This window comes from Aptenodytes patagonicus, chromosome Z (assembly GCF_965638725.1).
Source record: "Aptenodytes patagonicus chromosome Z, bAptPat1.pri.cur, whole genome shotgun sequence".
NCBI classification, from domain to species: Eukaryota; Metazoa; Chordata; class Aves; order Sphenisciformes; family Spheniscidae; genus Aptenodytes; species Aptenodytes patagonicus.
In genome coordinates, this window is record NC_134982.1 from 38,605,727 (window position 1) to 38,624,561 (window position 18,835).

Here is an 18,835-nt window from a genome sequence, read left to right on the forward strand (position 1 = left end):
CAGATACACGTGGAGATTCTTCTTAAAACCTATTTGCAACTGTTTTTGAAGAAAGGAGAAGAAAGATATACCAGAAGAACAACCTTTACTTAGCAAGCCTTCAAAACTCTGTAAACATATCACGTTAGGGGTCAGTACTTTTACAGTAAGAAGTTTATCCGCTGGAACCTCAACTTTTACATTCCCACCCCACAACAAACAGTATTATCAGTTACTTATGCCACAGTGTCATAAATGTGTATCAACTATTTGAGAATAAAGTGGCATTAACACTACCACAAGTCATAAATTTTTACAACTTTAGTGTAAAACATTTATTCAGTAATACGCCTAAAGAAATAGGCACTTCGGTGACATTTATAAAAAGAGAGCAGCTTCTATCAACAGGTAGAACTGATGGCAATATCAACCAGAAGTATCAATACGAGAGAAGAATCCAATTAATTTTACTTGGTCCTCTACATTTTGGTGGGTTTTGGTTTTGCATTTGTTTGGGGTTTTGGGGGGTGGGGGGATTAGGGGCAAGATAGAGACACCAAATTTCACTATTTCTCATTTGAGACTGTTTTTCCATTTTCTAAGATTATGCTATCCGACCAACATCTGCTATTTTTAAAAATGTCCTTAAAAAGGAACATATACTTCTGTACATAAATGGTGGGCTGTACATAGAATGCTACTATGGATGACACGAAATTGGAAGAACAAGAGCAGGCAACAAGACTGGAATATAGTCCCCGCAAAAAATAGAAAGGACTGCAACATCTCCATCTAGGCAATGCTTGGAGAAAATGCTACATGCTCAAGTGAGCCGTAAGTGTGCTACTATGGTTATGCTTCTGCTTTACAAATTCTACACTGATGATGATTCCTTCGTGTCCGGCTTCTCATTCAACGGCTCTTTATCTGGAAGAAAAAAGTGTATTAGTTAACACTCTGTAATATTCAATTAATTGACAGAAATACTGCTCCAAAAGTGTTTGGCGTATATTAAAAAAAAGTCATATATGAAATGGTACTTCTAATTTTGATAGCAGATGATTTTACCTTGCTTGGAACAGTTATCTGCACAGCCACAAATTTAAGTGAAAGCTAAATTGCAGCAAACCTTTGCACAAAATACAAATCTCACTACTCCTTGTTGCATTAAATTCCTAGTACTCCATTAAATACCACCTGTTTTGGTGAAAGTCTTCTGTATAACCATTACTGGATCATTTTTATTAATGCATTTCAAAAATTGACCTCACATGTAACTAAACACTGCACTACTGGTTAAACAAAGTTGACACTTTTGTTGGAAATTGGGTGAGGGGGCAGGCAGGCTGGAATGCAGGATATTTCATAATAAAAAGTATATTAATAAGTATTACAGACTATGAACACCTGACTGACCTCACAAAAGTTCCAATTACCTACAACACATTTCGAAATAGCCAAATTTCTTCAGAGTAAACACACTATTTCAAACTAACTTTGTGAATTCTCAAAATTTAACTTCAGATTACTTCATTGCTAAAGCACCTTAAGGCTTTTTGGGTTTTGATTTGTTTTGGGTTTTTTTTTAAATAGCTGCAGATTACCTCAGAAAGTCAGATGAGCACCTTTCCTCCTATTTGCAAGGTGTTGATACAACTAAAGGAAGCATGTTTCCTTTGCTTTTAAGTCTCATCTTCCATAAGGAATAACCATACAAATAATCCGTCTCCCTACACTTCCACAGCAGGGTTCAGCTATTCAGAGTGGGTTATTTATGGTAGTATATACAGTGGCAGAATGCACAAAATCTTGTTGCTAAAGTACATGGACACTTACCCTTCAATTTATGTATTAAGTCTAATGGGATTTCGTGTACCATTGATGCCATTTCCTCCAGATATTGACAGGATACCAGCAAAGATGACAGGGAATACTTTCTTTTATTAAGAGAGATTGGTGATGGCGTCTTGGTAAATTCTTCATCCAAGCAGAAGAGTTCAAGAGGACCGCACAATTCATCTCTCTCCCTTTTTTCTGGTCCAAGACTTAGGTCTGATCTACAACTTATAGATTCACCTCCATTATGTGTTTGATGCAGGTCCTCTTCACTTCCAGATGCAGTCTTTTTCAGCGCTTTAGACGTGTTAAACAGGGACTGTGGATCTAGCTTTGATTTTTGAATATCCCCTTTATTTTTTGAACCACCTGTTACATATGCACTGTCTATTACATCAAAATCAGACTCTGAGCTTGCAGATTTGTTGGGATCTATGTTATCAAGTTCTTCTGGAAGTGTCTCATCCAGTATCCCCAAGTGGGCAGCTTCACGACTGATAGAACTTAATGGAGATACATTCCAATGCAGCATCCCATCCACTAAGGAACCGTGAAAGTAGTCTGAAAGTAGAATATCTGTTCTACTATTTTTTTCTGAACAAACATCTGGAGTATTCATGCTCTTCTTTATGTACTGAAAAGTCTGTTCCGGATCTTCTACAGAACTTTTGTTCAAAACAATACATTTTAACTCCTGTTCTTCAGTTCTCTCACTCTCTTGCATTCCAGATGTTTCCAAAATTGGAGATTCAATGATATGACTTATCCTCATCTGCTCTCGAGGTCTAAATTCTGTACAACTTAATTGGGACTTCCTTTCTGACAAGGGAGGATCAAAGTCAGGTACAGGAGATGCAGGGATAGAGCACATGAATCTAGAGTCTGCCACCTCCTGCATTATAGGTCTAACATCCACTGGAGCTTCTTCTGTCATCACTTCAGTGGGGGCCAGCTCTACCTCTGATGAGCCCTCAGTCTGAATAGCTTTTCTCCATGAGCTTCTAATTTCAGTAACTAAATGGAACAAACCAAGGCAAAATTTTAGTACTTTCATACTCTCAATCCATCTGTTTTCTTCTGTCCCTTCAGTAACATAAGCAATCTGAGAAAGAAGACGTATAGCTGCTTTATATTGTTTATGCTTAGTTTTCTTCCTCAACACAAAGGGGATTCTACACAGGAAAAAAAAAATCTATGTTAAGTAATTCACAGTATTCGCATCTTATTAGGCCTACTATGTTGTGTTACAGAGTGAGCCATTAGGATAACTTGCAGCTTCATTGAAATAATTACCTTTTTCTTCTTGTGTGACATGTATGATGTCAAGGAACGAATCGCATTTCCAATCAGTGAGTATTATAAAAACAGAGTTTTAGACTTACGCAGATTTTCTGGAGTTCGGGGAATTTGTTTCCTTGTTAAAAATGGGTTAAAAGCCAGTGAGCTAATGAGATCTTCTAATGTCATTCCTTTTCCTTCACCACTCTGAGGCGACTCAGATATCACTGTTTCTGCAACCTGCAGGATGTTGAGAAAGCAAAATTATAACCTTTTTATTTGTCAGTTATGGCTCAAAATAAATCCCATTCTCCAAATGATCTGAAGAGTTTGGAATCTCCTGACTCTTCTTTTGTCATTTACTACTTAGGCTCACAATGACCAGAGTGTCCTACAAACACAAAATTAAGATAGGGGACTGAAATCAGAATTTAATTCTAAGTTCCCTCATCATCTATGAATCAATCTTTAAAATAAGAAAATGTGCTCAGATAGAATATATTTAAGACACTAGTCAAGAACTGCATAAGCATGAAGACTAGAGCCACATTTACATAAGTAAAACATTTTAGCAGATGAAAAATAACTGTACCATTTCAGTGAAAGATGCAATTTACTTTCCAAATCAAGCTGTGGCACATCTTACAGTAATTCTTGTGAAGGAATTCCTTAGTTAAATCTTATATAAAATACCTAAAAGAGGAAATACTTAAATTCCTGCTTAATATTCCCAAGCCCCTATTAAATATTTAACCTGCATAACTCCAGAAACAGAAAGGACTGCTGCATTCTTAATATATGCAGTGGTTCATAGATTAAAGTATGAGAGCTGATTAAAAAAAAAAAAAAAAAAAAAAAAAAAAAAAATCACACCATGATTCTACTGAAAGTGCTATTCACTTCACCATGACTTGTAAGTATGGTGAAGTCAAGCTCCGTGCTTTCAGGGTGTACTTAATGGGCAGTGGCCCCTAAAACTTAGTGACACTGATTACTATCTAGCAGAAAAAAGTAGCGTTTGACATACGCGGATTACAAGAGGCATTTTATGATATAATTAGTAATTTATTCTCTGAACTTAATGACCATTTATTTAAAAACAAACAAACAATTTAAAAATAATTTTTCCTAACCTCTTCTGCCAGTTCATCTCTGGCTTTCTTAAGAGGGTCTTCTTTTTTGACAGGAGACTCCATCTGGGTAACATGATCACCTGCATTCTCCCACATTTCTGAAATGGTGGACTCACTCTTTCCATTTTTTAAGATCTCTGGAGGCACAGGCTTTTTTTTTCCCTTGGAAGTTTCAATATGCACGTTCTAGAGGAATACACAGGAATTATTAGAAGGTTTAAACTCGGGTGTCAGAAAATTAGCATGACGAAACTGCTGTACAAATTCTGAACAGCAATGGCCTTAGTGTTTAGTCAATGAAAATATTTCAGTCTTAAATTCTAACTAAACACAAAATATTTTTACAATCATATTTAAAGTAGGACATAAATAGTGGCAAGGATAGGGTGTCGCATAGAACACAGATGACTCATCTGCAACTACCTTAAACACACTACAGTGAACAATTGTGCAACGGACAACTGTACATCCAAGTTGCTTTTAGGCCACATTATAACCCTTAAGTTCACACACCACTTAAAGAAACATCAAAGTCTGACCACTGCTCACACCAAAGACTGCTTCAGCAAGCAGGGAATCAGTGACACACTGTACATTGTATTGGAAGTCAGGTGCAAGTGCACCTACTTCCTACTGTCCTTTCCTAAAGCTTAATGAAGTCCCTGGCAGTCAGCATTTACAGTTTTACGTCACTGATTTAGATGTGTAAAAATACTACTTTAAAAAACTAAAACAAAAAACTACAACCCTCCCCCCCAATACTAAGTCTAGGCTTCAATCAATGTAAAAAGCAAGTATCATAAGTTTAACTTCTTTGACAGGTAGGAAATTACTGAAGAATAACCTTTTCAATTACCACGTCTTTTTTTTCAGATGCTTTTGACAACTCCAAAGGCACTGAAGAGATCCTTGGGGCGTTGGGAGGTGTGGGGCTAATGGGGAACGGGGGGAGGACAAAAAGAGGTTTTAGAGACAAATTAAACAAGTGGCATGCAAGTCTTAGTAGAAGGCCATTACATATTGTGTGCCCCGTATCTGTCCGTTACGATTTCCCTCAATTCGTCCCGGTCATCAGAAGGCATTTTTACTATAGGGAGAACATGTGACAATTAGAGCAGATTTAGCTCTAGTTGAGTATCAGCCTCCCAAAATTAATATATTATGAAACTTTTCCCTCAATTACCAAACAGAAGAAGGGACTTTGTGATACACTTTGTAAACAAGTCTTCTGTATTCTGCCATCAAAGATAGCTAGAAAGTCTTCTGCAGTCTTGATAATGTTCTTTTCCCTAGATATTCTTCCTCCAAATCACCTCTGGCATCTGCAGGTCTGTTCCTATATGAACTTACTGATATTTGACAATCACTTCACTACCAAAAACTTGAGTCTTATCACTTCTGATGAACATAATGCTAACTGCATAGCTCTTTAAAATATAAGGCACAGTCCTCACTTGTTAGGAAGAGCACACCTTAAAATGTTAATATTTGCTGTTATCTGTCTTTAGAATCAGAAGCAGACAAAAATCCATGCTGTATTAAGTCACTGAGAGAAATCCCAGGCTTTAATTGTTAACTACTTGGGACAACCTTTGAGACTTAATGCAACTATATCTACTGATGTCTAAGTATAGGACAGCCTTCCTTTGCTAATGCCCTTTCTCTCCTAGTAGGCAACTTTCAAGTATCTGTAGGAGTCATATTATGAAATACAGTGTAATTCAAAAGGTCATGAAAACTTCCTGGACTAAGTAAATGACAAACAGGCCAAAACTTTTTAGAATAACATTGTTTTGTGTTCTATCTTTTGCTGGAACTGTAGTGAGAGAAGTTACAGAACAAGGTGATTTTAGAAAATTCATGAGAAAAGCCTTGTTGAGAGGGTTTAGCACAGCGGTTCTGCTTGGGAGTCACGAGTTTTTTGTTTCGGTTCAGTTTTAGTCGTTTTTTCTTTTAAACACAAAAGAAGGGCTCCTGTGAATGTCTGTTCTTTTATTCTCAGGCTATACTGAACATATATGCCTACCTCAACCCAGCCCAAGAAACAGAATTCTCTGTTTTCTCCACCCACCTCTTAAAACTTGAAAGAATGTAGTTAAAAAGTAAGATAAAAACCTTGCAACTTGGCTGCTGCACATCCTATTCAGCAGCAATCAGTTGATCAATCTGTCAACAGCTGGAGAAAGCAGCAGTTACTTTAGGACTGTCTTGCTAAATCAGGTGGATGTGACATGTAAGGAGTGGGCTACTGAAATATTCCACTAAGGATCAAGAGATGTAGTACATTCAACTCCAACAAGCAAATTTCTATTCTTTCCACTGCTTTTTTATCAATTTCTCATTAACATCATACCATCTTGGTGGTGGCGTTGACTTATCCATCATAGTTTCCAATGCCCCATCATCTTTCTCATAACATACTTCATAAACAGAGTCACAAACATCTAGAAAAGCAAGTCAAGAGTTTTATTATTGCTTCCTTTTTTTTTTTTTGCTCAGGCTTCCCAGGTGACACAAGTGACTCAGACCACTTCTGTAGACTATTCACAGGATGGACTTCATGAACACTTCAAGAAAAATAAATTAATACATAAGCAGGACAGTGAAATTAATCCTTTTGCTCAAGTACCACCTGCAGCCACAGATGCCACTAGCAGCCAGCACCTATTTGTGTTGTTCCTGAATGCATGTTCGAGAGGCATGATTCTATCTGCTACCCTGCACATATTAATCGCACATTCCACCTTCCTCCAAACTACAATCCCAGCCACATGTCATCATTACCCCCTCCTCTCCACATACGCATCAATTGTGTGGCACATCAATTCCACAAAGCAAAATTCCACCCATGTTTTCCCCACCATCTTCACCTGCATTTATCAATAAATATCTCTGTGGACATACTCATCTCTCTGATCACTGCTGCCTCAGTCCAAGCAAGGCAAGGCACACTGTAAGGAAATGTTTTGTACGTTACCAGAGGAACACATACCTCAGCTCAGGACCCTCTAGAACAATAAATATCTATTCTGGCACATTGTTTGGATAAAAAGCCAGAGTTTAACCTCAGTAGATCTCTTAACCCTGAATTTCAGCTTCTCAAACATAAATGGCATTTCCTTTTACATTCACCTCAACACCACCTCCAAAATCCAAGCTCACTTCAAGAAGTTAGGTGAGGTTAACGTTTTTTTTAAAGCTTACCATGTTAACAGGCAGAAAGTTAGTCTTCTTAGTGGCTGGATTCTCAGGTCAAGCATCTTAACCACACAGTAGAGCAAATGCCACAGACACTAGTTTGTCTCAAGCTTTCTGATATTACCAGAAGCTCACAGCAGTGAGCTTATTGCGCAGTGCTTTAATCTTTGAAGTTTTTAAGGCAAATGACCTTCTATTTGCAATGCTATAGCCTTTCCTTTGCAATTTCTATAGACTTACACCTATGTACCCTCAGACTGCTGGAGCAGTGCTTTCACCTTTGTAACCAAAAGGATCTTCCCCCTATTACTTTGCAGCTTGAAATCAACACACATCTGCTATGTCATCTTTCCTAAAAGGGACTGCAAATGACAGCTGATTCAAGCTGTCTTCCCCCTCCTTTTCCACCCTTGCTTTGTAGCCTTAATTTATAACTCTATACTAGGGACAGTCAACACTTGGTCAATAAGCACTACCCAGTAAAATACAATCAGCTCATCAGCCGATTAGCATGTGTAACATCCATGTCTGATCAAAGTGAGCTCTGATCAGCACTGTTAACCCAATGACTGAGAGCAACCAACACAGAGATCAAGTGAGGTCCTGATCAAATGGCATAGTAACTGTGGAGTAAGTATTTCAGAATGCACCAGGGAAAGATGCTTACCTGGGAAGACACCTTCAATTTTTCTTTTCCCAGCTGACCAAAAGGAAGTTTTATCTTCTTTCTCTCTTTCTTATTACTCCTCCAACCTGAAGCAACTTTTACTGTTAGAATGAATGTATTCTCTAGAACCCATGAATGAACCTTTGTACATGGAAATCTGACTCAACATTCTTCGTGCAAGAAGAAAATACCAAACAGCTTCAGCATTGGTTTTTTGCCATATCAAAAGTTTCAGAGAATCTTTGAGACATGACAAGGTTGAAAAATGTAAGGCAATTGCAGCAAGGAGTCATTCAGAACCAGATTATCAGAGACTATCAAAGATACTTGCAAACGCAAGCAGGGAGTCTTTTCAATTCCAAGTAACTTTCAACAATTGTGGCAGAGGCGGAGAAAGGAAAGAAGCTTCTCCTGCTCACCCACCTGAAACTGATACTAGATGTCGACAAAAGACACTATCCTCATCTTCGTCTTCTGCAAGATTAAGAGAACGGGGTGGTGAAGCTCTTAAATCAAGTTCCTTTCAAAAGAAAAAAAAGTTACACAAGTAGGCTGAAAAAATCTGCATATTAACAGCAATTAACAGACAATTATTTACAACAGCTTTTCTGCAAACCAGCTGTCAGACTCAACATGAAACTTTTCCTCTCTCTGCTGGGTAGCTAGGCAAGGGTATAACCTCAGATCCCTGTATCAATGTGAGTGTCAAAATGAAAACTATTGTTCATTCATCAAGCAGATCACTTTAAAAGGGAAAAACAGAACTCAGCAGACATTCAGACTGATAGAACATGAAAGCTCAATTTCCACAGGGGGATGGACATGGACAAAACCAAAACCAATCAGCTCGCTCTTATGCTGATCTACTGTCTTGACAAAATGGTTCCATCCCCCCATCTCAAATGAAGACACTAGCTGTCATTACGTCAAATGTATCTTCTTTAAGAAAGACTACTTCATAAAGCAATTTCTGCCATATTGTGCTATCCGATTCCCTAACCTTACATATGAAGCATAAGCATTGCAATAGAACACACCAGCTTAGATGCATCCTCTCTCACCTTCACCCTTTCTCCTTCCCAGAATCAGATAAATTGAACACTACTTACTGGATCCTGATCTAAGGTTAAATTAAAAGGACACAGGTGAAGAAAGCTTTTCCACTTCACTTCCCAGTCTTCCTGTTTTCTAGAAATAGACCCACTCGTCGACACACAATGCTGTTGCTCTATTTTTAGCCTGTAACATATGAGCATGAAAAATGAACATAACACATCTGTTGGTGGAGATAACAATTCTGCATAAAGATGGAGAGTATTGTGTGTTCCCCTTATTCTGCAAAATCTTTGATATGTATCAAAGATTATTCATGCATTTGTGCATGTACTAAGAACTAACCGAAAATCACAACCTAAAAAGCAGCTGCTAGGTAGTCTTCATGTTTCTTACAGTAGAATTGGAAGAACTATACTAAAATACATATACACAATGAGATACACACTTAAGCTTTCCCTAATCCAGTTTCAGATAAAGTTTTAAAATCCCGGAACTGCTTAACATAACAAGAAAAAAAAAATAATCGGATCAGCTAGCAAATGAGGTCCCCAGGAACAAATCCTAGAACATTAATGAAGCAAGGGCAAAAAGCTGAAGTTACCTAGAGAAGAATCTCCTCAGTTAGAAGTTATATAGATAATCAAGACAAATGTGAATTTCCCAGAGGCAACAGAAAAAGATTGAACCAACATGTTTTCACTATAAATGATATTATTTTAGAAAAGACTGCAAGGTACGAAGACATGGTCCTTAGACTAAAGAACAAGGAACCAGAGAAAATTTCCAGACAATTACCTCTTTGCCTCCAAATCCTGTAGTACTTTATTGCGGAGCGTAATCCTATTCTCAATGACCTGAAGTTGTTGTTTTAATTCAGATTGACAACATTCATCTCTCAATGTCCTCAGGGCTTCATTTACTAACTGAATAACTGTTAAGAAATTCAGTTTTTCAGCTTCATATACATTTCCTGTACAAAGCTTGAAGCATAGCAAGCAAGAAAAAAAAAAGAATTAGTGAACAGGATCAATATCAGAAAGTTAATGGCTGAAACATAACCAATACAAAACAGCAGCATAATCATAACAAACTTTTACATACAAATTAGACATTTTCTCCATCCTTGAGCAATCACCTCTAATCATCTATGAAGTACTTTTTTTTTTTTTAATTTATCTAACTACATGCCTGTGGACTGAAAAAAAAAAAAACAGTTTAGCAAGAAGGACAAAAATTACTTACTTGGTGTATGTCACTTTCAACTCTGTGAGCCAACAGCCACGGAACACTGAAAACAACATTAGTTCCATCTAAAATGCACTGACCAACACAATCTTCAAGTACATCAAGTACAGAATCCACAACTTCCTTTTCCTTTTTCAGAGATGTAAGCATTTCCATTATAAGTGTCCACATACCGCGGACCTTAATAGGCAAGGAGGACAAAAACGCTACATTAAAATGTTTGCCACCTATAATGACAGAGTATCAAAACAGCATAAAGGCAGAAGAAGGGGCTAGCATAACCACAGGTAGACAAGTAGAAAGAACAGTATCTCAGAGTATGTACTGCAAAAATGTAAGAAGAAATACAGTACGCTGCCACAGCAGAAAAAAAATGCTCACCTTTTGAATTCTCCCAGTTTTGTCATTTTTGTTTTGGTCATTTTGTTTCATCCTATATGCACATGCAAAACAAAAGTTCAAGTGGACTACAATGAAATTATAGTCCATATTTCATAAAATTGAGAAATCAAATTTATATATGCTAACTTAGTTACAAGGAAAAACACTTACTTGCAAGACTGTATCTGCAGGACTGCATATTCAGACTTCATCTGTTTTATTTCTTTAATTAAAAGCCTAGGAAAAAAGTGAACAGTTACCACAGATTTTTAAAAAAATCCAAGTTTCTACCCTGCTATTCTCAGAATTCCTTACAATCACTAACCAATCATGCTCATTCTTTCCAAATCTGCATACTGAGGCAGTTTTGGAACGATTAAAACAAAAAAAAAAAAACCCCCAACCACACTTACCCTTGACTTCCTCACCGTGACTTTGTGCAGAAAGACAGCCAGGGAAGCCACTAAGGTATTTGTAAATTAAGCAATTAAGCTGTCACTTATTCTATTGCAATGGAACAGCTTTTATTAGACCCAAGAACAATAATGTAGTTACTAGAAATATACGTTAGTAATATAAACCTCCAAATATATTCAGCAATTGTACAGTACCCAAATCCCTCAGTTTCAAAAAACTAGACAACAGAGTACCGGAGTACAAGCAGCTGGACTACTAAAGTCCTTTTGCCAAAGCCAAAGTGCTTTTTTAAAATTTTTAAGCATGTAAAAACACAGTGGCCTGTTTTTCAGAAACACTGGGTGCCTGAATCATGCTGAATTCTAAAGGATCTTCAGAGTTCTGATGCCTTCTTGAGAATGAAAAAACTAGAGAGAACTACGTTTTTGAAGGGTACCACTCACAAGCTAAGCAAGAGCACTAACGCTTCCCAAGCAGGGTGAGAGGAGATGCAGAATTATAGAAATCAGAGAAGTTTAGGAGACTTTGACCTCTGGAAATGATGTTGTTGAGCCTTCCACTGAAAGCAGAGCCTTCAATTATGTTACTCATGGTTCTGTCAAGCCAAGTCTTGAATGTTTCCCGCAAGGAAGATTCCACCACTTTTCTGGGCAACCTATTCCAGGGTTTAATTCTTCTCGCATTAAATTTTTTCTATTTTTTTTTTGTTTTTTCATCCAGATGGAGTTTTCTCTTAAGCACCTTGGGCCTGTTGCCTCGTCCTGTCACCATACATACTTGCGAAAAGAGCACCTCCATCTTCTCTACAACTACTGTTTAGATATTGGAAGATTGTGATTAAACCCCCTGAGCTATGTCTTCTTTGGGCTAAACAAACCCAATTTCTACAGCTTTTACTCATATGTGTCAAGTTCTCCAACCCTCTAATAATTGTGGTCCTCTAATAGACTCTCTCCTATATTTCAATCTCTCTCCTTAACTGGGGGAACCAAAACTGAACACAGTATTCCAGGTGTGGCCTTAAAATTGCGAGGTAGAGTGAAATACTTCTCTTGATCTGCTGGCTGTGCTCCTTTTCATACAGCCTAGAAGGCTGTTGGTCTTGGCTACCAGGCCATGTTGCTGACTCGTGTTCAGCTTATTGCCCCAAACTACTCTCACCTCTGGTTCTTCTTAGCAGAGCTGCTCCTCAGCCAATCACCCACAAGCCTGTGCTGCTGTTGGGGATTATTCCATCCCAGGTGCAGGATTTCACACTGATCTTTGTTAAACCTCACACAATTCTTGTTGGGCAAGTCTCCAAACCCGGCAAGGTCTCCCTGTGTAATGGCTCTTCATTCCAGCATATTTTCCTTTCCTTTCCTACCTTTCCTCACAGTTTGGCATCACCTGCAAGTTTGGTGGGTTTGCATTCAATCCTGTCATCCATATCCCTTATAAAGACAAGGAATAGTATAAGACCCAGTATCAATCCCGGAGGAACTCCACTCATGATCAGCTACCAGTTAGATTTTGAGGCACTACCACCCTTTGGGCTTACCCCTTTAGCTCGCCTTCTATATTTCCAAAGATGACAGAACAGTTCTGAAATTATGCCAGGTAAGTACCTCTGCACCCTTGGATGCATTCCATCAGGTAGCAAAGGTTTGTGTATGTCCAGATTGTACACATGAACCTCTGCTTTACCCTCTTCTACTATCAGTGGTTTCTTGCTTCTTTCATCATTGCTTCTTGGCACAGAGGCTGGGCTACTGACCTTACCCATGAAGACTGAGGCAAAGAAGGCATTAGGTATTTCAGCCTGTGACACTTGTAACTTAACACTATTTCATTCAGAAGCAGACCTAAATCCTCCATGTACTTCCACTTCCTAATAACATACCTATGGAAGCCTTTTTTCAGGCTCTTGGAGCTTTGGCTGAACTTTGGCCTCCATAACTACATCACTGCACACCTGAGAATTATTTCTGTATTTATGCCTGGGAGTCCCTTTTCTATATTGCATACGCTGCTTCTTTGGTTTCTGAGCTCTGTCACTAGCTCACTGGTTTAACCGGGCTGGTTTCTTGTTATGCCTGCTTCTTTTTCCACTGAAGGGGTTGGACCACACTTGAGCTTCAGCAAGGATCTCTGAAAATATCCCAGCACCCCTGAGCCCTTCTGCTTTCCACACAATACCTCCTAGCAGTTCCCCAGGCAAGTGGAAATCTGCTCTTTTAAGTCCAGTGTCATTACTCTTCCACTTGTCTTCCTCATGTTCCTTAGGATCTTAAGTTCTACAGTCTTGGCTGCAGTGACCATAAGGCTCCTGTTGGCAGTTATGTCTCTAGAACTTTCTCTTACATGTAAGCAGAGAGTTCAAAAGAGCATCACTCCGACCCAGCACACCCAGTGATTGCATTACAAAGTCATCCTCCAGTTTCCCAGATTGCTAATGCACCACTGTACTGTTTTCCCAGCAAACACCAGGGTAAGCTGAAATCCTCTATAAGAATCAAGGCCTGCAGGTCTGAGGTGTGCTTGATTCATCTGAAGAAGGCTCCATATACCTTCCCTGGTAGAGAGGAAGAGGTGTATAGCAGACACCCACCATAAGGTCTCCCTTGATGCTAAACCCTCTGATTTTGATCCAAAGGCATTAAACAGACCAGTCCTCTTTGTACGGAGCTATGCTGCAAGCACTGAAACTGCTCTTTTACCTGCAGTGCAACTCCCCCTCCTTTTCTGCCATTTACTGAACAGCTTGCAACTGTCCATGACACTGCTCCAGTCATGTAAACCACACCACCCAAATTCTGTAAATTCCAATGATATAAAACTCTCTGCCTGCACAGAAAGTTCCAGTTATCCTTGTTTCTCAAACTGGGAATGTTTTCCATACACAAGAAGAAAGAATAGCATAATTTTGGTGAAATAATTAAGGATTATGTAATTAAAATGTGTTCCACAGTGATTAAGCAAAGACCAAATGTTTCAGCCCGAGACAGTCTTAGGATGAGATATGACCCTTCAAAAGTTAAGAAATGATAGTGCTATACATACAGAATTCCCTGATCATTTTTAATGCCCAAGTAACCATATCTTCCGAAATACAGCATCCCCTAACTGAAGAACTAATTTCTTTAGACTACTATGCTTCACAAAAGACCCTACAAACAGAAGAACTGTCAATTAAAGGAGTTAAAGGGGGAAAAAATGGCGAGAAGCTCAACAGAACTCATGATGTAAAGCAGATGCAGCCTCCTCAAATCCTTTTAAAAACACACACACAACTCAGCTTTTGTGAAAAGACTCCAATTTTTTAAATGCATTACTTACTGTGATTTTTTCTTATATTCTTGAATAATAAAATCTTCCTTTTGCAAAATCTGCAGAAGTTTATTGTATGCAACTCTCCATCTTGCATTTGCCATGTACATATCCTTAGGTCTCAACTTTACAGCTTCAGCAAAAGGTATATCAGTGCCTAAATGAAAGGTAATGTTTGGATTACATCATTCAAGTTCAGCAAATAGACAACTCCCTAATCTACCTAGTTTAAACTGAAAGAATCACAAATCAAGATGCCCATTTTACCTGGACTAAAATGAGTACGCAGTGTACTGTCTTTTTTGCCAGTTCTTTCTGTTGTATACATTTTCATTCCCTCACTCTCACTCCCTTTTCCTATTCTTTAGGTCACCAAAACAATACAAGATGCCTAGAATAGACAGTTCTGATCCTTCAGAACTCCTCAAGTTGTGAGAAAGAGTATAATATAGTGGTCCAATATTTTTGGACCAAATCATTGCTTGTGTGGGTAATGGTATACAGCATTACACAGATGAACCCTGGAGGAACACCCATAAAACAATAGAAAGCAAAACAACCTGCACTGTTCTATCAGCAGTAGCTGTATGCAAGGGCACAGAACCCTGTGAAAGATTTTGAACCGAGCAGCCAGCTCAGAACTATTAAAGCTCTTGGCATATATTAAAGACTTGACAGATTTACTGTCAAACATGACAAATGAAGCATTTTTATTCTTCCATTACAGCTTACCTACGCAGTTCGTTTTCATGTCCTCAAACACTACGTGTCTTGCAAGCCGATACAATAGGTGAATAAATTTAGGACCAGCAGGAGAAATAAATGAAGAAGGTGTAATTTGTGGAAGACAGCTTTGGTTTTCATTCTAGAAAAGTTAAATTGGTTTTAAACACAAAACTAATCTAAGAAATAAAGCCTAAACAACAGCCATCAAACATTTAGCTGAGTACCAAAACACTGCAGCTTACTTGCTAGCAAGCCTGATGCAAAGCTAAACTACTTTGCCACCACAGTTGACATCTACTCATCAGCAGAAGAGACTAAAACTTTTTGAATGTTCCTCCCACCATCCCTAGTTCTGTACACAAAAGACAGTTTCAACAAAAAGACTGAAATCAGTGTTGGGTAAACATTAGAAATCTCTGCCCTCCTCACTCCTAACTGGTAATCCCTACCTTTGAAAAAGCATTCAAGTTTTCTTTCATATTTTCTACTTAAGTCATTAATCACTTGTCCTGGTTTCGGCTGGGATAGAGTTAATTTTCTACATAGTAGCTGGTGCAGCGCTGTGTTTTGGATTTAGGATGAGAATAATGTTGACAACACACCAATGTTTTAGTTGTTGCTAAGTAGTGCTTAGTTGGTGTGAAGGACTTTTCAGCTTCCCGTGCTCTACCAACTGAGAAGGCTGGAGGTGCACAAGAAGCTGGGAGGGGGCACAGCCAGGACAGCTGACCGAAACTGGCCAAAGGGACATTCCATACCATGTGACATCATGCTCAGGATATAAACTGGGGAAAGCTGGCCGGAGGGGGCCGCTGCTCGGGGACTGGCTGGGCATCAGTTGGCAGGTGGTGAGCAATTGCATTGTGCATCACTTGCTTTGTATATTATTATTATTACTACTATTATTATTAATTTTATTTCAATTATTAACGTTTTTATCTCAAACCACGAGTTTTCTCACTTTTACTCTTCCGATTCTCTCCCCAACCCCACCGGGGGTGGGGGGAGTGAGCGAGCGGCTGTGTGGTGCCCAGTTGCCGACTGAGGTTAAATCACGACATCAGCGTACTTTGTTCTGCTTTTATCTTACTCAAAGATATTGCATTGTTGGCTTTCACCTTGTCCATTACTACTAAAAAAATAAAAGTGTTCCAGTACATAAGGACCTGATTTCTAGAACTATCATTAAAACAAAGGCAGCATGAGAAGATAACATAATAACCAATGATACCTGAGGCAATCAATTTTAGTTTGTCTCCTTTCCTTTAGGAAGCTCACCTTAAACTTTAGTCCTTTTCCCCATATATAAGGAAACACTAATGTTAAAAAAAAGTTTTTCGTGCATCTGAAACCACTTTCACAATAATAAACACCTTCCCAGGCTACCTAAGCAAACATCTCTCAAGTTGAAGAAAATTATCACCCAGAGCTGAGAACAGAAGCTCTAGGCTTCTGTTTAATCAAATACCATTATTCAGAAGCAAACCACAGCAGTTTTAAGACCCAAGATTAAGTCTCCATCATCTAAATTCCACCATGCCACAATTTTTTCCTCAAACAAGTCTAAGATGTGAAATAAGACACAAGGTAAAACTGAATTCTTTGGTAAAACAACCTTATTTAAAACTCTTATTTAAAAGCACCACATATTCTCTCAAAAAAGAATGAGGTCACAGAAACCCATATAGCATCAGTTTCCACTCTTCGTAATACTCACTGCAATATCTTTTAGCCATATACAGCACTGCTTCCTAAACTCAGGATCTGTTAAGTTTCCTGCTGGAAAGGAACAGTCTCTTTCCGTTTAAACAGGATGGGGAAAAAGAAGAGAGAAAAAAAAAGAAAAAGCAATTTCAAAACATGTTCAAATATTCAGTTACCTAATTAACCATTATAAGAACAAGACTAAGACAAAGATTTCTTAGTGATGCCTCCTGGAGGAGACAGAAAATGAGGGGATATAGCCTAGACCAAGAATAGCTAAAAGTTTGTTAAATGACAAGGTTTTCTTGCCATAATAAGTTAATCACAGACTATTTCAGAGACAGATTTGCCTGCAGCTCTTTTTAACTCAGGAGAAGGGAAGAGGGAAAAAAAAGGGGTCAGAATGCTGACAATTTTCATATCACTAGCCTTCCTCCAGCTACTTCTTTAATGTGTAAGCTAAAACAGCTCGGATATACAATGAAAAACATTAAGGAAGATGGGGTTCTTGCCATGTTGAAGATCCTGGCAGCAATCCATGGTACTCACCGTTTGGTCAGGGACATGAATGGGAAAGGTAGATTGCTTTGCAGCTATGAAAGTTTTTACCAAACTTGCCAAGTTACAGATACTATCAGAAACACTTGAATTAAGGCACGTTTTCTGATACATTATAAAGTTGTGATCAAGAGGAAACAAATTCTCTGACTGTATGTTCTTTTCCCACAGCATACCCCAAAAGGCCACTTCCCCCCCCCCCCCCCCCCAGCAACTGCATTAAACCATATTCTTGATCACGTGCACAGCAGTAACCTCACAGGCCAAATACTTACCTGAAAGCTTCTGCTGCGCGGGACTGATCCAGCTTTGCAAACAAGAAGAGGGCAATGAGATGAAACGCACTGTTGTTTGGTTTATCAAACATCTTCCTAATACACAAATAAACAGCTACATCAGAAGTAGTCAGGATGCCGAATTAACACAGCATTTTTATTGGCCGCTTAAGATTACAAATTACTACTTTACATTAAAATGTTACAAGTTGTACATTGAATGCTTTATTTTGTGCATAGTTAAAAATATACATCCTCCAGCCTATTTAACAAAGTTGAAATAATTTCGGTGAGAGCATTTTCTCTCAAAGAAGTTTTCAAACCAGAGGTATGGAGCCCATCAGCTCACTTTCGCCATATGACTGTGCGGGATGTATCAATCGGAGAGCAAGAGTTATTACTATTTCTGGGTCTCATTTCTTCAGACATAGATAACACAGATCACTACAGCAATTCAGGCATTTCCTTCGTCTTACGTATAGCCAAGGGCACCAGGCCCCTCGGCGGCCGAGACCCCTCCTCGAGGCGTGCGCTCCTGGGTGAAACCCAGGACCCCGCTCGGCGGCTGGCGGCCGCAAAAGCGCCCCCCCCCCTTCTCCCCCGCACTTACGTTCCCAGTACCAAGCCGCTGCCGGCAGCCTCCGGGTCGAAGCCCAGAGCCAGCACGTAGAGCCAAAGATGATCGCTCTCCCATCCGACGTCCATAGTGCCAAGCAGCTCACGGAGCACCCGCCGACGAAACCAGGTGGAGAGCGCCTGCCTAACGGCCGCCTAATGGCCGCCACGCCACCGCCCTCCTCCCCCGCCCGCCAAAAGCTCCCGCGCGCGGGCCCGCCCACAACAGCCCCTGACGCCGCGAAACTTCCAGGCAGCCCCCACGGGCCGGAAATGAAGGCGCGCGAGGCAAGACGGGGGCTCGGCGCCACCCGGGCGTGTCTGCGGCGCGCTGCCTCCCGGGAGGCGTAGTCCGGGAGTACACCTCGGGAGTACGACACCGAGGAGGCCTCGCCCCTGCGCGCCGACAGCGGCCGGCGAGCACAACGGCCGCCCGGCGCTCTGGTGGAGGCCGCGGG

The 18,835-nt window shown here is 39.6% G+C and overlaps 1 protein-coding gene and 1 non-coding gene across 4 annotated transcripts; both read right to left on the reverse strand.

The window, feature by feature from the left end:
• Positions 1-68: 68 nt before the first annotated feature.
• On the reverse strand, positions 69-18,541 carry HAUS6 (HAUS augmin like complex subunit 6). 3 transcript variants are annotated; one of them, XM_076362154.1, is made up of 17 exons: positions 18,373-18,541; positions 17,763-17,794; positions 16,943-17,021; positions 15,232-15,364; positions 14,509-14,656; positions 10,945-11,010; positions 10,774-10,825; positions 10,390-10,572; positions 9,943-10,127; positions 9,201-9,330; positions 8,515-8,611; positions 6,580-6,670; positions 5,071-5,158; positions 4,227-4,412; positions 3,198-3,333; positions 1,816-2,829; positions 69-906 (listed from the first exon to the last, which is right to left on the reverse strand). In XM_076362154.1, exons 1-17 carry the CDS (start codon positions 18,454-18,456, stop codon positions 854-856), a joined length of 2,757 nt encoding a protein of 918 aa, XP_076218269.1. In that variant the 5' UTR covers positions 18,457-18,541; the 3' UTR covers positions 69-853. The 3 variants fall into 3 exon arrangements, with proteins under 3 accessions (XP_076218269.1, XP_076218268.1, XP_076218267.1); XM_076362153.1 differs by having other exon boundaries at positions 5,083-5,158; positions 17,763-17,858; XM_076362152.1 differs by having other exon boundaries at positions 17,763-17,858.
• On the reverse strand, positions 5,245-5,374 carry LOC143173249 (small Cajal body-specific RNA 8). The gene has a single exon (XR_012997505.1).
• Positions 18,542-18,835: the final 294 nt, after the last annotated feature.

Bases quoted from the DNA above. Each gene is read 5' to 3' on its own strand.
- HAUS6 (XM_076362152.1), bottom strand. From the start codon at position 18,467: ATGGACGTCGGATGGGAGAGCGATCATCTTTGGCTCTACGTGCTGGCT. The intron at 11,011-14,508 runs GTAAGTAATGCA...CTTTTTTCCTAG, and splicing joins GAATATAAGAAAAAATCACA to GCTTTTAATTAAAGAAATAA. The intron at 907-1,815 runs GTAAGTGTCCAT...TTTTTCTTCCAG, and splicing joins CTTAATACATAAATTGAAGG to ATAAAGAGCCGTTGAATGAG.